Source organism: Copidosoma floridanum, unplaced genomic scaffold (genome assembly GCF_036245765.1).
Source record: "Copidosoma floridanum isolate Cflo_tuat_1 unplaced genomic scaffold, Cflo_Japanese_pri ptg000006l, whole genome shotgun sequence".
Lineage (NCBI taxonomy): Eukaryota > Metazoa > Arthropoda > Insecta > Hymenoptera > Encyrtidae > Copidosoma > Copidosoma floridanum.
Window position 1 is genome coordinate 27,130,793 of NW_028321883.1, and position 21,192 is coordinate 27,151,984.

Here is a 21,192-nt window from a genome sequence, read left to right on the forward strand (position 1 = left end):
GCAATCGCTCGCAACGCGTCGGCGATTTTACAAAAGTTACGGTGCTAGTTACAACCGGGTACTTAACAGCGCAGTTTCATCAATCTTAATACATATTATGTTCTAAAAATTGTTGTACCCGCGTACTTCCTGTAAGTTATTCTCGAAAGTTTATTTCATCTCGGGAAGACAAAGCTTTCTCGGTACGGATGAGTGCCGATCTCACAGGGCTCTCGAAATATCAATGAACCCTCCCTGCGAAACGAGATGGGGAAAACGCGAACCCTCCACTTTTCACGACCTTATATATACTTACGCATCACGGAATCGACGTAAGCTATACCCACCTAACGGTTAATTAACGCGAAAGAGAGAGAGAGAGAGATAGCTGTCAAATAAACATCAATTATAATACATTATACATACACGATACGCATATATATATATTTTTGCATACAGCTGCACGGTGCGGGGAAAGGAGATAATTTTGCGAGCGCGAGTTTGTTTACGAGATGCTACCGCTCGACGCGGAAAGGCGCGCCGTCATAACGAGCCCGATTTATTTGCCAAGCTAAAGTTCGACGTATCGGGGAATATATATAGCTCCCTTGTATATATATATAACGTGCGTGTGGTGCAGCATCGCATGTAATGTATAGATACACAATAAAGAATTCACCAGGGCAATGGGGCTAATCCGTATATGAGAATTCTCGAGAAGGTTTTGCGTGTAACGGGAGTAACGCTCTCACTCTCGCGCATCGGCAGCGCTAGACAGACATTCGCATTGCAGGTATTCGTGCATGCTCTCCTCGAATAAGAAAGTAAGTGCTCTAGTGGATGGTGGTGGTGGTGGTGCTCGGCGAAAGGAACGAAAGGACAGAAAGAGACGGGAGCGCCACACCGTGATCCTGGGGACAGGTGGGAGAGAGGGAAGCTTTTGCACGTATATACCCGCTTCGGAACCGAGGGGACTCTCGCTGATGGATCTCTCTCTCTGGGGGGGGACCCCAAGCGTGTATAACACAATTGTGCACAAGGAGGAGGGGGGAGAGATCGCGGTTTTTCGGGGGCGCCATCGGCGAGTGTCCACGATAGAGGGGGTGTACGTGGCTATAAAAGCCGGGCGTTCCGGCTTATTGGCCGAAGTTCAAGTCCGCGCTTTCCCGCGACCGAGGGGGATAAAGCGCATCACGCACAGCAGCCACCACTGCGTATACACGTACATACATAGGCGCGGGTCGAGCCGAAGGGGGCCCCTGGGGCTTAGCAGTGTCGTTGGGCCCGCAATCGCAACCTGTTTCCAACGACTGGACACCCTCGAGCATGAGGTTGCGCCCCGGATGGCCGGTTAGTTGCATTCATTTACCACCACCACCGTTTAGGCCTACTTGCCCATATTTATGTATCATTATATTTATACGTTCGGCGATTCGTGAGTATGTATACACATATTTTATTCGTGACAGTGCGCGGTAAACTATATAACAGTGTGTTGCAGATGGCTTTTCTTTTATTGTCTCCAAACGTCCAATTTTCATGTATTTTACGCAATACATACTTACTCTGTACTGTACATTTTCATTTCCTTACCTGTGATTTCGTCAATCGGCAAAAAGTGCACGGAACGAATATATATACACTTTTTTTTTTTTTTTTTTTTATTTATCGCCATTGCAGGTGAATCCTTTGCAACACGCTTATTGTTTACTGGGCGAAAAATCAGTGAATTTTCAATTGGGGACGCAAAACAAAGTGCATTAAAAAAGTTATCCACCAAAATTCGATATATATATAGTTTTATCGGATGACAACCGATTTTTGAAAATTGTAACAATTTTCCGATATAGCGTAATTTTTGGTATTTTAGTATAAATATGACTTGACCGATATATATATATTTTACTGATTATCTTGCACAACGTGGTATTATAATTTATATTTATTATAATATTAGACAAGCTGCAATCGGGAGATCGGTAGTATAGATATACACAGGTATCATTACTAAATTAAATTAACCGAGCGCGTGAATTAACTATACTATACTAGTGTTAATCTGAGCCTCCAATCGACAATCATCACTATATCTCGCTATCTTTTCATTCATTTATTATTATAATGCGTACATCCGATGTATAACGTCAATTAAAATTATCCGCATTTCCGAGCACGCGGTCGGTGCGTTCGGCGGTGTATTGTACCAACACTCGCATATAATATCATCTCTGCACCGCTATCCGCATCATCTCGATCCGATAATATTGTTTATTCCCCGCATTGTATTATAATTTTACAGCAATTAATTCAATCCCACGAAATTACACGGCTGTCGTTATACAACCATTCCATTAAACTCATTCATCGAACCAGCCTTTACTCGTAACGACTTTGCCCCACTATTGGTACATTACATATTAAAAAAAAAAAACTATAGTAATTTGATCCTCCTGACTGTATATTTTTTTCAATAGAATTCCTTCATATACGTAGTGGAATTGCAATTAATTTAACCAGTTTCGGTATTCGAGTACACATCGAGCCAAAAGGTCTCGTAAATAAACGTACAACTCAGGTTGGGACAAAAAAAGAGTTTCCTTGACCCCCCCAACAATCCATTCCGCCCTTACGGCCAATTTATTTTTTACATTTTATACCTATACTAGCACACACCCGGTATTTAATTATCGGTGCAACTGAGGTGTGTCCCAACGGGAAAAAAAAAACTTCCTTCCAGACGCATCGAGCGCAGCCCAGTGCCCCAGTTCCGATCTCAATTTCCATAATCAACGCAGATCGGATAAACAACGTCTAATCGAACACACGCCGTATCGCGTTAAAAAATCTTTCACTCGATCGACTAGTTTGCCGATCTGCTCCGCATTAACGGGCTCTCGACGCACCCGTATACACACACATGTACGAGTGTAATCTACGTAGCGTACAAATGTCACTTTCTTGCACTTTCTCGCGAGCGACAGTGGAGTCTCTTGGACGCGAAAAAGTGGAGCGGGTTACGCGAGAGGCGCAGCTTTTTGTATATACATACGCTTCTTTTTTTTTTTTTCTTGACACATGTCCATATATATACCTAACGTAGAGCAACGTATAATCTCTCGCGTGTGCTCGTCGATCGAGAAAGTTCACCGAGCTCGTGTACATTAACATAATATATAAATTCAAAGTGGACACGCGTGCGTACGATATACATATATGTATATAATATATACGCGCATCACCGGTATAAATTATATATATACCCGAATCGGCGAAAATCGGCAATTATCGGCTTTAGTTATTATAAACTATATTGTTACATGAAATTTGCTTTTCAGGCCGCTTTAGCGTTACCGCTACTGCAGGTCGTGCTAGTGGCGAGCAAGGCATTGGACCAGAAGCAGCTGCTACCGATACAACAACAGCAACAACAGATCCCGTAAGGATATACATACATGTATATATAATACATATAGGATACTTGGCTCGCGCGCTTTTTCATCTCACTTTCAGCTTTGACGACCCGCTAATTGCTCGAAAGCGCGGAGGTACATTGCTACCGGTTACCGGGTGTACATGTATATATACCTAGCCGCGGTGCAATTAGCTCGGGAGCACCGTACGGCTCTCTATATATATATGGACGACAACAAACACGCGCACTCTCGTTTTTCTTCTTTTCGCGGCTCTCGAGCGACACGTACATGTATACTTACATATAAGTGGCTCTTTTGCGGTTCACTTCTCTCTCTCTCTCGGTCACTCTCGTTTTCTTTTTCTTTTTTTTTTTTTTCCCCGACACGCTTGGGTATACACGTGTACGCACTATCTGCGGTTTTGATTAATTGAAACAACGAGCCGAATGATCACCTATACATACCTATCGCTGCAGGAGAGCCTGCAGTGACAGCAGTTACTGCCGTTCCTACTTACCTGATGTGTACTTATGTGCATGGAAGCGCAATTAACGTGAAATCGCTATACTCACGCTGCTACCGCTCGCGGAGCCTTTTCGACTATAACTATAGGTGGCACAATGCGGCTGGCCGCGCGATTTTCTTAATTGCCAACTTGTCTTGTATATACCCGTGACTTTGTTTTTTTCTTTTCTTTTTCTTTTTCTTTTTTTTTTTTTTTTTTTTTTTTCATTGACATTTAACCGCGTGCGTGTCGTTAAATTGGCTCTATACCCGAGTGTGCGCGCGTATCGTTGCAATTGCGTGGAAAGAAAAAAAAAAAAAAAAAGTCCTATGGTTTACACTTTATTACTCAGTAACGATTAAATTCGGTATTCGTTGTGTTTGCAGAGTTAACGCGCAAGCAGCTCAGAAACGAGTGGGATACGGAGGAGGAGGAGGTGACTTCGGGGGTGGTGGTGGCTTCGGGGGTGGAGGCTACGACGGTGGTGGCCACGGAGGTGGCATCAGCGACTTTGGAGGTGGGGGAGGCTACGGAGGCGGCGACGACCATCACGGGGGTGGCGGTGGTGGAGGTTTCGGAGCCAGCAACTTCGGGGGTGGTTTCGGGGGTGGGGGCTACGGAGCCGGTGACGACCATCACGGAGGTGGTGGGGGAGGCGGCGGCGGCTTTGGGGGTGGCGGTGGCTACGGAGGCGGTGGCGATCACCACGGAGGTGGTGGGGGAGGCGGCGGTATAAGCGACTTTGGAGGTGGTGACCATCACGGAGGCGGTGGTGGAGGCGATTTCGGGGGCGGCCATGGAGGTGGTGGCAGCGACTTTGGTGGCTATCCTCCATCCGGGGTACCTGACGGAGGCGGTGGCCACGACTTTGGCGGCTACGGAGGTGGTGGTGGCGGCGGCGGCGGTGGCGGTGACGAGCATCATGACCACCATCACGAGAAAGGTAATTCAAGTTTTTTTGTTCTATATATTCATATCAAATGAATACGTGAAATGTACATTAGTAATCGGGGCTAATATTTGCCATTTGGAGCATGCAGCCAACCGTACCCAATGTAATAATAGAATTTGTATATTGCTCGATGGCTAAAATCTATAGTATATACATGGACGATTGGTTGTATGCTCCGATTGTTTGACGTGGCGTATAGTTTTTCCTTTTTAGAAGTAACAATTTAATATTGGCTAATCGAGCAATGGTTTGAATGTGAAAAAAAAAAAAAAAAAAAAAAAAAAACATAGGATACTGGAAGAAGAAGCTGATATGGAAGCCCGGCTGGAAGAAGGTCTGGAAGTCGGCCAAGAAGCAGATCTGGAAGCCCGCCTGGAAGAAGATTTGGAAGCCCGAGTGGGTGCCATCGAAGAAAGCCATCTGGAAGGACATACAAGTGCCAGCCTGGAAAAAAGTGTGGAAGCCAGTGTGGAAGGAGATAAAGGTCCCGGCTTGGAAGGAAATCCAAGTGCCGGCCTGGAAGAAGGTGTACAAGCCGATCTGGGTGCCGACGAAGGTCCCCGCTTGGAAGGACATTCAAGTGCCCGACTGGAAAAAGGTGTACAAACCGATCTGGGTGCCTATAAAGGTGGCCGCCTGGAAGGAGATCCAGGTGCCCGCGTGGAAGAAGATCTGGATCCCCGAGTGGATAAAGGTCGGCATACCGGGCGAGAAGCACCTTGGGACCGACGACCACGGCTGGGAGTACACCAGCCATGATCTCTGGAAGAAGAAACTGATCTGGAAGCCCCTGTGGAAGAAAATCTGGAAGCCCGCGAAGAAACAGATTTGGGTCGAAGACAAGAAGCTCGAGTGGAAGGAGGAGTGGAAGCAGATATGGAAGCCCGCGAAGAAGCAAATCTGGGTGGAGGATAAGAAGCTGGCCTGGAAGGAGGAGTGGAAGCAAATCTGGAAACCCGCGAAGAAGCAGATCTGGGTGCCGGACAAGAAGCTCGAGTGGAAGGAGGACTGGAAGCAAATATGGAAGACGGAGCAGAAGCAGGAGTGGGTCGAGGACAAGAAGCTGGTGTGGAAGGAGGCGTGGAAGGAGATACAGGTGCCGGACTGGAAGGAGATCTGGCTGCCCGATTGGAAGAAGATCTGGAAGCCGGTCTGGATATCCGAGTGGTTCCCCATCGACGACCACCACGAGGCTCACCACGACAGCGGCTGGAAGGACCGCAAGGACACGAGCGCTCAATCGTCCCAGGTACAATCCGTTGCAGTTGCCGCCCAACAGAAACTACCCTCGGCACAGCAGACTCAGGCTGTCCAACCGGTCAGGTGGGACAGGTCGTTCCAGGCCTCGGCCGTGGCCGGGTCGGTGTCGGCGGTGGCGGCCTCTGCAGCAGCCCTACCCTCGATAACCCAAGACCTCGTGCCGCCGCCGCTCAACCAGCCGGCCGGCCAGCGCTTCAGTTTCCCCAGTCGTTAACTCCCCGCTAAATAAGTACGACAAACCACTTATTGCCTACTTATTATTCCTGCCGATGGACGTCCGAGTCGCTGTAATTCATAACACCGCTGTTATTCTAGGTATGTACGCGACCGACGGAGTTTGTACAAAATTATCATCGAGATCTGTGTATTCCTTATGATCATCATATTGTATTGATAATTATAATTATTATTATTATTATTATTATTATTTTTTTTTTTTTATACGCTGTGTATGATAATTAAGCCGCTGTACATATTAATTGTTAAGCTGATGTGTGTATCTAAACGGGGAGCCGGTGACGAGCTCCCGGTCTCTTTGTATCTATTATATCGTGTAAAAACTCGACTGAAGGGCCCTTCTTCCCTTTATCTATTTTGTACTGTTTATTTTTACAATTACTCCTTCCTCTATCTCTATATACATCATCGTAGGTACACATTTGATACATTTGTGCCTCTCCGATTTTTCCTCACTCTATTTGTCTCCTTCACGATACTTTCAGCGAGCACTTCACACCACTACCAATTATTGATTATTGTATTTTTTTTTTTATACCTCTCGTGTTTTGCAATCGTGTACAAAAGCGTTGTTACATGTTGTCCAACTTATTTGTTAACTAATGCTATCGAATAAAGTTGATTAATTTTTTGTTAAATCTACCGCCTCTCAATTACAACCACCCAACTCCTTATATGACACGTACTTATCCCTCAAATCCTAAACGTAAAAGTGTAGTATCACAAATTAAGTACTCGTCTCAAAGAGAATTGCTTAAAAATAGTTATGACGTCAATTCGACAAAAACCACGGTTACGAATGTACACACGCTATTATGTGCTCTTACAGTGTAAATATATACAAAAGGAATCCATAAAATGTGTAGTTTGCACATTTGCTACCACACAACAGCGGGTTACAGCTGTATACATACTTATTACGTAAACAGAAATCCCCCGGACGTGCGTGCAATTGTATTCCGAAGAAGAGCGTGTCCCTCGCTCTCGAAAAGGCAAGTGCCAAAAGAAATTAATAGAATTCGAAAGTCTTGCGCAACCCAACGCCCGCATTTCGGGGACAGTAGCGTATAGGCCAACACTTCCCCACCACACCGATTCATGACGCAAGCGAACGTGCAAAAAAAAAAAAAAAAAAAAAAAAAATAGCAAACAAGCAAGTATAACATACGAGTGTATACATTCGGAATAAAGACTCTCTTTTCTCCGAGTGGGTACGTTGCATGTACACGCGGGCACACGAGTCAAGTGTATACAGGGGAAAAAAAAAGGAGCAAAAGACGGACGGTCGCGTCGCGCGCGCGATATATGTATATATGTATACACAATATGATACGCGCGAGCGAGGGAAAGCTGCCCGTCGCGGAAACCGAATCGCGGGAGAAAGCCGTCCCTCGGCTCGTGTGATAATAACAATAAAGCAAAACAACACGACGGGGGAGAGCAAGAAAAAAAAAAAAAAAAAAAAAAAAAAAAATCAAGGAGCGACAAGAGGGGGGCACCTACGCCGTAGACTCGGGTGTCTATAAATTAATTCGCGCGGAGGTGGAGATGAAATCGTCGCCCGCGGAGTTTTGCCGAGCTAGCTTGACTTTGTTCTTTTTTTTTTTTTTTTTTTTTTTTCTACTCGGCTTCATATATACGCGCGAGAGAGAATGATGGAGGTGTGTATTTGATACGTGGGGAGAGTTAAAAGAATGAAATTGTACACAAGTGTATTTTCATGGCGTGGATGATCGGAGACCCATTGGTTGTTGCACGAAAATAGACTCGAGCACCGATACTGTTTTTTTTTTTTTTTCGCTCTTTTTTTATGCTAAAAAGATTTTTATATGGTTATACATAGTGGTGAATAAAATATTTTTCCAGCAAATACAATGCAGTGGAATTTAAAAGAGAAAAAATTTTTTTCGGTATACTGTACAGTGAATATTGTGATGATTAATTTTTTCGGCAAAAATAATGCACTTGATTCAAGAAAAAAACAAATTTTTTTTTCCAAGTGCTAAAATACTTGTGCTAAAGTCTGTCCATACGAATAAAGACGGTTATTACTAATTTTTTTTTTAATTTTAAAACATATCACAAAAAAATACGGGATTCGAGAATGTAGCGCAATAAAAATTAACGTAATAAATGTTGTTGTTTTTTCCAGATAATATGTAAGAACAGAAATTTTATCATACATTGAAGAAACTCATGCAGTCTGATATCATGAATAATAGTAATAAAAAATTAATAGCACGTATTTTTTTTAAGTAATTAATTATGCGCACCTGTGCAAAAAGTAGTTCTAAAAAATTTTCGAGTCATTAGTTTTTTTTTTTTTTCTGGAATCGTTTCAAGAATGAACGATCGAATTAAATCCAATGTCAAGTACACGTGTGCAATTAATTCGCAATTGAAAACTGAAAACGCGTGTCCTCAATTCCCCAATAAAATGTAACAAGCGTTTTTAGAAAATACTCCACCTTGGAATCGCGTGTGAAAGTATACGAAATAACAGAGTCTTATCCATATGGTATATATTGTACGCAATTACTTCCGTACAGCTAAATTATACGGATAATACGACGCATTGAGAGATACATGTACATTATTTCAGGCTCTATTTATTTATATTACCCTGTGTATCGGACATACCCGCATGTACTGTTTGATTTGCGAGAAAAATTTACGTACGTATACGTTTGAAAGAAAATTGAACGTATTATCCCGTACAATATCGGTGGGAAGTAAAAACTCGCTGCTGCAAGTCGGTGTGTATTATTGGACTGTAACGCTCAATTATCGGCCAAGTCGCTAACTTGTGATACAAAGTGTTGGTTGCGTGTGATACATCGAGCTTCGAGACGTGATTAACACTTTTCCTTTTGTTCTTTTTTTTGTTTTTTTTTTTTTTTTTGCTCAACGTAATCTGAACTTGTCGGAGCTACGCCTTTGATTACAATGTCCAACCAATCTATCGGTAGTTTCAAAACCGACAGGTTCAAGAGATGCATAAGATATAAATATAAAAATCCGGTGCAGAGAGGCCAAGTGGAGCTTGTACGTACACGGTATATATAACTCACGTGTACCCTCCTCCCGAAATGATTAATCGCGGGGCTTTGGTCATTTATCCGCGACGACTGATAAATCAACGCGCCGCTTCGTTCGGCTCCTTCTTTTTTTTTTTTTTTTTTTTTTTTTCATCTCGTGATTAAAAATTTAATCAATACAACCAAGATCTTCCCCTCGGGGGGGTTTTTTTCCTCCGGTGCCAAAATTATAATCCATTACGTACGGCGCGAGGAGTTTTTACTCTCGAAAAAGATTTTTCACGCCTCCCCTTCTCTCGCGTATGCGCGGGTAATTTATTCGGCACGGATGGGGATTTATATGCAGGAGTACCTTTCGTTCGACACGTGTTTCTTTCTCTCTTTTTTTGTTCTTTTTGAAGAGCGTAAAAATTATGACCCGCCGTTCGCGCGAATAAAAAAGTGAACCACCACAACGTTTTGTAAACATATATGGGTGGAAAAAAAAAATTCACTCGCTTTTAATCATCGATTCGCTACTTGCGAGTAAGTACATCGTTTCCTCTACATGTGCACGTGTGTGCACAGATGCGCGAGTATAAGAAAAGGAGGCGCTTCCGTTACACGGATTTCCGAGATGCTTTTCCGGGAAACTGTCTCTCCATCTCTCTTGAAGCGTTTCTCTCGCAAACCCCGGGACCGATGATATAATTATACGCGACTGCACGTCAGGGTGTACGACTATTTTTAATTATCACTCGCGAACGTGTACTTCATCATAATATATGCACACGGGAGGTGTATATATAGGCTTTGGATTTGGTTATTATACGGTGTGGCGTTTTACGTAAACCCACAACGAGGTTTGTTGGGGAAACGATACATCTTTCCATTATGCATTTACTTGGCGGCAACAGGACGCGTGGACGCGATGTTTTTTACTTCATTTTTCGTATACGTATATACACGCGCATTAGAATTTCTTTTTCCTTTTTACAAAAAAATAAAGGCAGTTTGTCACCTAATTCTGTCACAAATAATAATAATATAAAATACGAGCGTTGACGCGCGCTACATCAACAATAACGAAAGAGAGAAGGCGAGGTCGAAGAAACGCGAGAGATCTAATCTAAGATTTGACGTATTGTGTTCGTCCCGTTTTTTGTTAACCACAATTTCAAATGAAATTTAAATGAAAGGGGCGATGCACGTTACATATAGGTACAACTTGTTATGTAAAATCATCGAAGAAAAGAAAAATGCGAAAAGCCAAGATAACAGCTTCCATACGCGTTTCGTTCAATCGTGGTGATCTTTTGTCCCCAAAAGGTATATAAAAGTGTGGCCACGAAGACGCGAGCCTCGCCACTCGTGTAGGCCCCACCGACCATGATACTGGCACTCTTGTGCTGCCTCCTCGTCCTGCTCCTCTACGGTTACCAAAGCTGCGCGAAACCGAGAAACTTTCCACCAGGTGAGCATACATCAGAGTAAATAAATATAGATGTACCGGCGAAGCAGTAAAAAAAAAAAAAAACAAACGGTGTTGCAGGCCCGCGATGGTACCCCCTTGTGGGTTGTCTCCCGCTGTTCGAGAGACTGAGGAGGGAGTCGGGCTACGTGCACCTGAGCTTCCTCGCGCTGTCGGCGAGGCACGGCCCGGTCCTCGGGCTGAAGCTCGGCAAGCAAAAGTTCGTGGTCGTCCACACGGCCGAGCTCGTGAAAAGGGCCCTCCTCAGGGACGAGTTCAACGGCCGGCCCAACGGCTTCTTCTTCAAGACTCGGGCCTTTGGCAAGGACCTAGGTAAGGGTTAATCTGTATATATATATATGTGTGGATTATATGATACGCGTGGACGCGCGCAGGTATTCTCTTTACGGAGGGCCCACAGTGGGCCCAGCACCGTAGGTTCACGATGCGCCACCTGAGGGGCTTCGGGTACGGCACGAGGGCCATGGCCGAGCTGCTCCGCGCCGAGGTGGACGAGTTCATCGGCCAGTTGGTCGGGTGGAGCGCGAGAGGGCCGGTGCCGATGCACAGGGTGTTCGACGTGCCGACCTTGAACACCTTGTGGGCCATGTTCGCGGGGCATAGGTTTGACTACGAGGACGCGAAACTCCGGAGGATCCTCGAAGTGGTGCACGAGGTGTTTCGGCTGAACGACACCCTGGGGGGCAAATTGTCGGAGATGCCGTGGCTGAGGTGGCTGGCGCCGGGGCTGTCGGGCTACAGGGACCTCGTGGCCCAGTTGAGGCTCATGTGGGGCTTTTTGGACGAGGAGATAGCAGAGCACGAGCGGAGCCTGCCGGCTTGTGGCCAGCCGCGGGATCTCATCGACGCGTTTCTGATGGAAATCGAGAAGCGCGCGGGTCCGGCGCCAACCGGGGCACACATATTCGATCGTGAGTCCCAGTGGGGTTGTTTGAGCTGGACCGAGGGAAAAAGGGGGCGTGTGTAAGGTTGCGTTTGGTTTACAGGGGAGAATTTGCTGATACTGTGCTTCGATCTCTTCCTCGCTGGCTCGAAGACGACGACCGATTCTCTGGCTACGATCTTTTGCTTCCTCGGGGCTAACCTCGAGTGGCTGGAGTACTGCAGGGCCGAGCTCGACGTGGTCGTTGGACGGGACAGGGCGCCCGCGGTGGCTGACATGCCGGCTTTGCCGAGAAACCAAGCTTTCATTGCCGAAGTTAGTGCTTTGGTGGTCGATTTTTTTTTTTTTTTTTTTTTTTTGATCATGTGCGCGGGTTTCCTTGGATTTTCGTTTTTACTTTATCGAATTTCCTGCTTAAAAAAACGTTGATTTGACTCTTTGTACGTGTTCAGTGCAGTCAGACTTGGGCACAATTGTTGTTTTATGGATTTTTAAATGCTTTCAACCATTTTTTTTTTTTTTTTCTTTTTCCCTAAAATTACGTATTAGAATTCAAAAGATTCAAAATTTTGAAAAAAAAGAGTCATTTCAATTTTTATTTATTTTAAATACTTTACGACAAAATTTCACAAACATAAAATACGTTGTACTCATTTGTATAAAAAAAATAAAAGTATCAAATACTGTGTTATAAGTAAAAACAAAAAAAAAAAAAAAACTAAGCATACACAATGCATTGTATTAAAAAAAAAAAAAATTGTAAAAAGTATTCGTGCCCAAGTCTGAATAAAGTTTGTTGAGACTTCAGGTGCAGAGAAGGGTCACGATGAGCCCACTGGGGATAACGCACAAGGCGACCAAGGATACGATGTTCGAGGGGCACTTCATCCCGAAGGTAAATGATTGATTGTCGCGATGGAGCACGTAAAAACTGACCCCATAAAAACTCGCACAGGACACGAACATCGTCTTGAACTTGTACTCCTACAACATGGACCCGGTTATCTGGAAAAACCCCAAAAAGTTCGACCCAGGGAGGTTTTTGAACGAAAAGGGAGAATTCTTGCACTCCAACCCGGCCATTCCGTACGGACTCGGTAAGAGAGAAAGATAATTTGCCATTTTTTTGTTTTATCTCCTCAAATGGTACACTTTATCCGTATGGTTTAAAAACACTGTTATACCGCTTACAGGAAAACGACGATGTATCGGGGAAGGAATGGCCCGGCAGTCGCTCTTTTTGTTCTTTGTCAGTGTGATCCACCACTTTGACTTGGACGTTTCCGAGGAACACGGCGTACCCAACCAGAACGGCGAGGATGGCTTCGTCGTCGCCCCCAAACCTTTTTATCTAAAGCTCACGCCGCGGACCAGATGATGCGTCGCAATTTTCATGTACATATACATCGCTTTTTTCGTTTTAAAATGTAACAATCGAGCTTTGAAACGCTCGCACGCCCTTTCATACAAACCTTAAATTTACCAAAAAAATTAATAATCATCAAGTACACAAGTAAAGCTCCACACTATTTCTCGTAAAGTCATCATTTGTTGTAAAATATTACGCGTATAGCGTCCGAGAAAATCGTCGCATATAAAAACAAAATATGAAAAATTGTAATCAAGCACATATCCTTTATTATATTTCATAGTTGTTGTTACAAGAGTTTATCGATCCACATCATCCCTCGACAAAAATCTTGATGTAAACCGTGCACTCGTCAAGCAAAATGATTCAACAAAATATAGACTCGTAAGCAATACTCCGCATATATATATATATATATATAATTATGTATATCCTCAAAGACACTCCATTGAACGATTTAACGAGAGAAAGGGGGGACCAAAATAACGTCGACACCCACGTAGACAATACACGTGTGATTCACAAAATAATGTTCTAGTCCAAGGTCCTCGGGACGAGGAGGACGTCAAAGGGTTTGGCCGACATGGTCATGCCGGGCTTGACTTGGAGACTCGGTGGCTCCTGCCCCGGCACCGGCACCAACTCGTAACGCTGCATTATCCCCACGAAGATAAGAAACACCGCCGACTTTGCCAACGACACCCCCGGACACTGGCGCTTACCTAAAAAAAACAAACAAACAAATTTCTCATTATTTTATTTTATTTTTTCTCGTTACCCACGTTTTGTCCACATTATATTGCACAAGCGCGTTCTCCCCGACCTTTCCCGAAGAAGAGCAGGTTGTCGTCCTTCCTCCGCAGCCCGTTGTCGAGGAAGCGCTCGGGCCGGAAGGCCCGCGGCTCGGGGTACAGGCCGGGGTCGTGGTTGATCGAGTGCAAGTTGATGAGGACGACGGTCTCGCGCGGCACGTCGTAACCGAGGAGCACCGTGTCCCGGAGCACCCGCCTCGGACCGATCACCGGGACCACGGGCACCAGGCGCTGGCTCTCCAGTATCACCGCCTCCGCGTAGGCCATCCTAAGACATTGCAACGGTGCACCAATAAATTCATACACGCGAGAGGAAGCACCGAATCATGCACAGCATATACATATATACCTCTCGGAAGAAGAAAGTTCGCGGGTTGCCGCCCATCGTACTTTTATCTCTTCCAAGAGCTATCATGTATATTATACATATACTCGTGCGCTTTTACTCTCTCACGTACATATTGTATTGTATATACTTGTACATGAGCATTATATGTATATGGTTACATGTACATACACGTGTAATAATCGGCAAACGCGATTTCCCACGCGTGATGCCGGTGGCGAAGGACCCCGTGTGTATAATATACATCTCGCGGTACACGTTTTGATTTGTGCCGCTGATAAAACACGCTTATACGGACTCGCGGCGTCGAAAAGCTTATATTATAGTTTACATGGAAGTCACGACTGTACGTGTATGACGGATGGTTTTTTTTTTTTTTTTTTTTATACCATATACCTACCGAGCTGGTGTTTTCCGGAAATTTGAATAGCATCTGATAAGAGGATGCTATTAGAAATTTGTGTTTGTGTGATATTTACACGTTTTATTTTGGGCAGAAGATCGGTATATGACGTACACTCGGATGTACGCTACAGGTAAGTACCGTCACTTTGGGGTGAATTTTTCTTGATGAATGAAAGCATAATCTAACTGTTGATGAATGTTTATGCGCATAAATATAATTGATTATACTTTGGCCTGTCGTTGAGGTCGGGCAGCTTATCTCGGCCGATCACCCGATCGATCTCCTCGTGCAGCTTCCTCTGGGCGTCCCGATTGATCAGCATGTTCAGGAACAAAAACTCCAGCGTCAGCGCCGTTATGTTAAGCCCCGCCAGTAGCACGTCCAACAATATTATGACCAACTGATCGTCTGCGAAAAACAACCGTGTCATTATATTACGTTGCACGTGTACAGGTATAAGCTATTATGTTGTTTTGGCTCGCAATTGCAAAAGGACTTGCGCATCCTGTACGTTACTCTCGGGAGGACCGATCGATCGGTAATACGTTTTACGGAGGCATGTCTTTCGAATGGAGCTGTCGGATTGACGAGTGTGTATACATATATATATACATACATGTTATTATTTGGGAGAATCGATTGTTGCGTATACATACGTACACGTTTACTCGTACTGCCACATACACGCGTTTTATATAACTTTTTCGAGGTATAGGTATTTATTGGAGCAACGGGGAATTGAAATCAAGGTGGATGAATATAATAATAGTACATATGGAAGGGGGGGTGGGGAAGAACAATGATTGGGCCTGTACCGTCGAAGCCAGCCTCGGGGCCCTTTCCGCCGTACATCTCGTTGAGGAACATGTCGATGAGATCGGCCTCGCTGCCGAGCACGTGGTTTTTCTTGTGACTGTCGATCGTCTCCTGCGTAAAATCGGGAGCAAACAAAAAGCATTATAATTCAAACGTATAAACGACGATACCAACAACAATAGGTGTATATGTGTGATAGTCCTGGGAGCTCACCATGAGGATGGCTTTGAATTCGCTGTTGACGGTAACTAGGAGGTTGTAGCCCGACCATTCGGGCGCTATGTACCGTAGCCAAGGGTAAGCCGCCAGTACGCCGCCCGACATGTCGAAGGCTTGCGCTCTTCTGTCCATCAAATTCGTGAAGTGCTTCAATCTGACCGAATATCGATGGATCGTTAAACGATTTATTTCATCACATTGATGTTTTTTTACCCGATTTAGGAGAGAAATATTGGGGTTATTGGGTGAGTCGATGAGTACATAGGAAATGACTAAATCGGGGTGAAAGTAGACCATTAATTGAACGTAATAAAAAAAAAACTTTTTAAAAAGAAGAGCAGGGCCCGAGGGTCCTTTTTTGTTTGGTTGGGTGATTGGTTGTGAATATTTTTCTCTTGCCAAGGATTCAAAGAAAAAAAAAAAACAGAAAAAAGCCCGAGGTAAGAAAAATAATCTATTGGTAGTTTATGTATACATTTTGAAGCTGAACCAAAGTAGGTACACAAATCGTGACGAGCATAGAAAGAAATTTTTTTTGGTTTTATCCGTACACAAATAGTAGGTACTTGGGCATTAATTACTACGTGCAACTGTCCCAAAAAAAAAACAAAAATAAGTAGGTACGGTCACTCGGTATAAATGATCGGTTATAAATAATAATAAAAATTTTATCACACGCACGTGTGCGTGAGAAGATAATTTTGTGTCATTTTTGAACATGACAAACAAAGGCCACGTGGTAGATATATTCAATTGTTTTTCTTATTTTTATACCTACATTGTAATAAAATGAGAGAACATTTTTAATAGCCTCTTTATATTAGTGTGGATATTTTAAGGTAATACATTCAATTTGGTAAACTTTCGATGATATTGAGCGTTAAATGTTAATTGTTTGTTTTGTTCTCAACAGCACTAAAAATATGATACAAAAAAATTATTACGTCAAAAATATTACGCTGGAAGCGTGGCGTGATGCCTAGGTTTTATCGTCAAATGTTGAACAAAGTATCACTAATCGAGAAAAGACAACTAAATCGAAAATTGATATTCTATTTCACCATTATTATCACATCGAACGATTTTTTTATCCAACCGAAGGTGTGTCATTTGTTTCGAGACAATTGAAACTTTCGTTTCATTAGGGCCACATAATCATTATTTCATCCACCCTCGTTGTTTTACGTCTTTTTTTTTGCTTTTGTTAAAAAATGGTAAATTCAACAGAACTGGCTCATATAAAAACATTTCTGACATATTTAGTATTCCAGTGCGATTGACGGCAATGTTAAATAAACGTTCCTACCTTTCCTCGTCGAACCGATTGCCGGTCGCGAAGGTCCAGAGAACGTTGATGATAGCCGGCACGATGACCGGCTTGATTCGCCTCACACCGCCGTCCCCGATGTCCTGAAGTACTTCGGTCAGCTCGTGTTTGATGAAGTCCGACATCTCGCGCCTCGCGAATCCTACCGATCTCATGCTCCGCACGAACCAGCCCCGGATCTCCCGCCAATCGGGCCCGTCGTTCATCGTTATACCTTCAAGTGCAGATATGACGTATGCGAAATATCATTAGATATACGGAACAAACTAAAATTGGTTATCAAAAGTCTCTGTAGACGCATGCGGTTTTTTGACCCATTGCTAGAACATTAGTTTTTTTTTTCCTTTAAAAACTAATGCTTACACAAAAAAGATTTTTATTTTTTTTTTTCCTTCTTTGCATTGTCTTTTGTATAAGAAAACTAATGTACGAGTGATTGAGTGAACATTTTTGAAGATTTCAACTCGAGCGATAATCGATTCAGTCTGTCAAAAGAGTATCTATATTGCAATGGATAAAAATAGTACTTGATTTTAGGTTTTTTGGTACGAAAGAAAAAAAAAAAAAAAAAAAAAAAAAAAAAAAAAAAAAAGGAACTTTTGCGTTGTATTACCATTTCAACACCTGTTGAGGTACATTATTAAAATTTGCATGATTTCATTAATTTCTGAAACGAAAAAATTTTTATCTCAGGCAAAGAAAACAGTATCTAGCGAAATCGATAAAAAGAATACGTAATCAATATTTGGTTTTAAATACGGAAAACAAAAGAACTTTTGCGTTGTATGACTGTTCCGACGCCTGTTGACGTACGATAGCGAATTTTAATAATTTAAAATCATTTAAGTATGATGTAAGATTTTTTTTAAACTGATCATTTATGAGAAAAGTTGGGATTATCGATATAATCATTAAAATCTTCATAATTTGAATGAAATTAGTATTGATTTATGAAAAAATCGTTGGAACATCACTGGAACTTCCATAAGCCTCAATTGTCGTCAGACTGAGTAGTTGTTTTTTTTTTTTCCACTATTTTACAAATTTGATCGGTTAGCCTGATAACATACGATATACACATAAGATTTTATCGAAGGCCGGCGCAAGTAGGTATACCTTTCTTCTTTCCCATGTTGCGCAACTGGACAAAGTAATTCCAGGGCCTGCCATCGTAATCTTCGGAGCTGAGAACAGCGTGTATGCACTCGATCCCCGACACGACGATCGTATCGCTACGCCCGCCCAGTTTGAGTCTCAGAACCGGACTCCCGTACCGCCGGCTCAACTCGAGAAGGGCCTCGTGCTGACCACCCAATTTTTGGCTCAAGCCCCTCAGTAGCTTCACGTTACCCACGAATGGCCACTGGTATGGTCCTGAAACACGCGCGTGCCCCGCGCATTGGGCAGGGGATTATGTTACCGTGCTTATAGATACACAAGGGATATGTTTTCACAATTGTTTCCAAGAAGTTTTTGGTGAAAGTTACCGTCACCCTATATCCCGCAGGATGGCATAGCAGAGAAAAATCTCGGGTGCGTTTTCCTCTTGTTTTCGAAAAACAATAAATATTATAGACCACTCATTGGAAAAAAAATTTACAACTGAGATATATTCCATCGATACTATGTTTAAAAACGGTGGGTTTAATTGTTTCGAGATCGAGTCAAATTCATTTTTTTGTATGGCCGTTAAATGGTAAAAATAGGCCAAAATGTCATTACTTTCATGCGTTTTAGTCCCATGAAGCCTAGTTTTGACGTTTTTGAACTGCGCGAGATAAATAATTTTGTCAACGCTTGGATACTTGATCTATACCATTTTTTAGTCCAGTGAACGAGTATACCATGTAAAATTTTCACTAGGGGCTTCAGAATTGCCAAAAAAGTGCTTTTTGGGATTTTTTTGAAAATTCAATTTAAATTAACGTGGGTTATAGAAAAATGGCCATAAAGCAGGGTCCAAAAGTTTCCAGTTAGTTTTGGCCTTGCGTGAAGTAGAGAAAAAAATAGTGAATAAATTCTGAACACGGAATGTCTCAAAATATCGCAGTTTTTTTGTGAAAATGATCAAATAACGGAGTCTTAATTTCAAAATGACATTCATCAATTACAGATAGAACAGCTGGATGAATAATACCAGCAAATTTGAATCTTTGTTTGACTCATAAATACGTGACTCATAGATAATTTCTGAACCTAAAAACAATTTTTACTAGTCAAGGTATATTTGTATATAAAACAAATTGTTCGCACTTATTTTTAAGAAAAAATTATTCAGCGTCGATTGAGCGGCTATTCAAGTGTTACTCTAAAATGCTGTTATTTTTTCGGCTTTAACAAAAGGCCAAGAGAATTACTGCCGATCAAAAATTGATAGAAGGAATTTTCGATAAAAATAAAATTATGATGCTATACGCGTATCTTAAACTTTTTTATTTCCATTTGAAGGTTCTAATTATACATGATAATACGTATCTCAAATGTTTTATGCCTAAGTTTAAAATCCCATTTCATATAAATTACTCAAATGTGATACATTTATCGAGTACAACAATGATATCATTTTACAGCGTTGTTATTTAAAGAGATTTCAATAGTTGTAATTATAATACTTTAAATTTGTAAAAACCCTTGTTTATACTCCCTCACGAGCACGAGTTATCGCGAGTCGCGTGCCAATTGGGTAAATACACTATATAAGTATTGATAATAAATACGCATCTTGTCGAATAAAAATTGCATCCGTGAACAATAACGGCAACTCATCGAGTCTCGAGGCGCTCAATTACTCGCGTCACGCTCCTTCGATCGAAAATTAGGATTGGCACTCATCGACGGGTTAATCACAGCTCGCGCGTTGGCTGAGAAAAAAAAAAAAAAAAAAAAAGCCTACCGAAAAAATAAAGAGCGTGCACGTGCTCTCGAGCACGCCCGTCTCTCTAATTTAGAATGGGTATCGCGCGAGCTATTTTCAGAGGGTGAAAAAAAAGGCGTCACGTGTCTCTATCTCTTTTCAATCATGTCGATTTCCATCAGCTGTGGGGATGATTTTTTTTTTTTTTTTTTTCTATGCACGATAGTTTTCCGAATGGCTTTATTGTTTTGCGTTTTTCAAAATTACGTGTAAAACCATATTCATCTCGATTCTCTCGTTTTACAATTCGTAAGGGCATTGCATAATAGAGCGAAATTTTATTTTGTTGTGATTTACCATTTAGGTGAGTCTAAGATGAATATTTTAATTTAAGCAAAAGAAAAAAAAAAAAAAAAAAAAAAAAAAGGAAAAACGTCACACGATCGACAAAAAGTCAATTGGTACTTGATAAATTCAACTTACCTGGTGGTAGCCTTCTGTAGCGCGATTTTTGTAATATGAACCCTATTGTTGCTAAAACGAGCGCAACAAGGAGTAACCCAAGTTCGACGGATACCATTTCGCCGATTTATTCGTTTTGTCTCGAAAACAAAAAAATGAAATTTTCATGCAAACACAAAAGCCCTAAATATCAATTTACACGGAATTTAAACTAATCGACACATGTGCAGCAGTTGATGTAGGCGAACTGCGCTTACACGTTTCACAGTCAATCTGTAGCTTAACGGTTACTCGCGGAGAATCCTCGAAAAAAGTTCCAGAAGCTAAGTAGCGAAGCTTTCGATCAGTCCAACGTCCAACGGCATTATGCATCTTGACAGCTTTTTATTTTTTTCTTATCTAATTTCTGAAACTCGTTAGTGTCAAAAACTCAATCCCCAGTCGTTCAAATGAAACATGACAAATTTCCCAACTCCGATTCTCATAGTCGCGCTCCACTACTATACTTTTGACGACGATGGAAGTATGTGTACACTTATTACTATTCTTCTCGTATATTAGCCTGAATTGACTCGGTTGCGTAAAATTTGCTCGCACATGCGACCGCCCGCTCACACTTTACGTTACTTGCATGTGTTAAACTATTAGGTATATATTGTGTCGTGTGTCCCCCTGCCCCTGCAAATTTTCTGAACTCCCTCGAGAGAGACTCTCGACGAGCTGGCGCCGCCACGCCGTTAGATTACGAACTAAGACTGCAACGCATAGCGCTTGAACATATTGAGAAAATAGCTTCAGCGTGAATGGAATTTCAGTGAAAAGCTACCCCCTAGTCCTGAATGA

The 21,192-nt window shown here is 42.5% G+C and overlaps 3 protein-coding genes across 4 annotated transcripts; 2 read left to right on the forward strand and 1 right to left on the reverse strand.

Annotated features, from left to right (window-relative positions):
- The first annotated feature begins 1,278 nt into the window (after positions 1 to 1,278).
- LOC106647166 (uncharacterized) lies at positions 1,279 to 6,323 on the forward strand. Its single transcript, XM_089598600.1, has 5 exons — positions 1,279 to 1,329; positions 3,315 to 3,415; positions 4,284 to 4,468; positions 4,520 to 4,840; positions 5,140 to 6,323. Exons 1-5 carry the CDS (start codon positions 1,306 to 1,308, stop codon positions 6,321 to 6,323), a joined length of 1,815 nt encoding a protein of 604 aa, XP_089454726.1. The 5' UTR covers positions 1,279 to 1,305.
- A 4,429-nt stretch (positions 6,324 to 10,752) lies between these two features.
- Positions 10,753 to 13,256, forward strand: LOC106647115 (methyl farnesoate epoxidase). The gene is made up of 7 exons (XM_014363370.2): positions 10,753 to 10,837; positions 10,916 to 11,167; positions 11,230 to 11,766; positions 11,842 to 12,053; positions 12,547 to 12,633; positions 12,694 to 12,835; positions 12,932 to 13,256. The coding sequence occupies exons 1-7, from the start codon at positions 10,753 to 10,755 to the stop codon at positions 13,114 to 13,116; spliced, it is 1,500 nt and encodes a 499-aa protein (XP_014218856.2). The 3' UTR covers positions 13,117 to 13,256.
- Positions 13,257 to 13,376: 120 nt separating this feature from the next.
- LOC106647160 (cytochrome P450 305M2) lies at positions 13,377 to 20,970 on the reverse strand. 2 transcript variants are annotated; one of them, XM_014363429.2, is made up of 8 exons: positions 20,371 to 20,970; positions 18,150 to 18,407; positions 17,013 to 17,247; positions 15,701 to 15,860; positions 15,487 to 15,598; positions 14,899 to 15,079; positions 13,931 to 14,187; positions 13,377 to 13,829 (listed from the first exon to the last, which is right to left on the reverse strand). In XM_014363429.2, the coding sequence occupies exons 1-8, from the start codon at positions 20,465 to 20,467 to the stop codon at positions 13,642 to 13,644; spliced, it is 1,488 nt and encodes a 495-aa protein (XP_014218915.2). In that variant the 5' UTR covers positions 20,468 to 20,970; the 3' UTR covers positions 13,377 to 13,641. The 2 variants fall into 2 exon arrangements, with proteins under 2 accessions (XP_014218915.2, XP_089454312.1); XM_089598186.1 differs by lacking the exon at positions 18,150 to 18,407.
- Between the last annotated feature and the right edge of the window lie 222 nt (positions 20,971 to 21,192).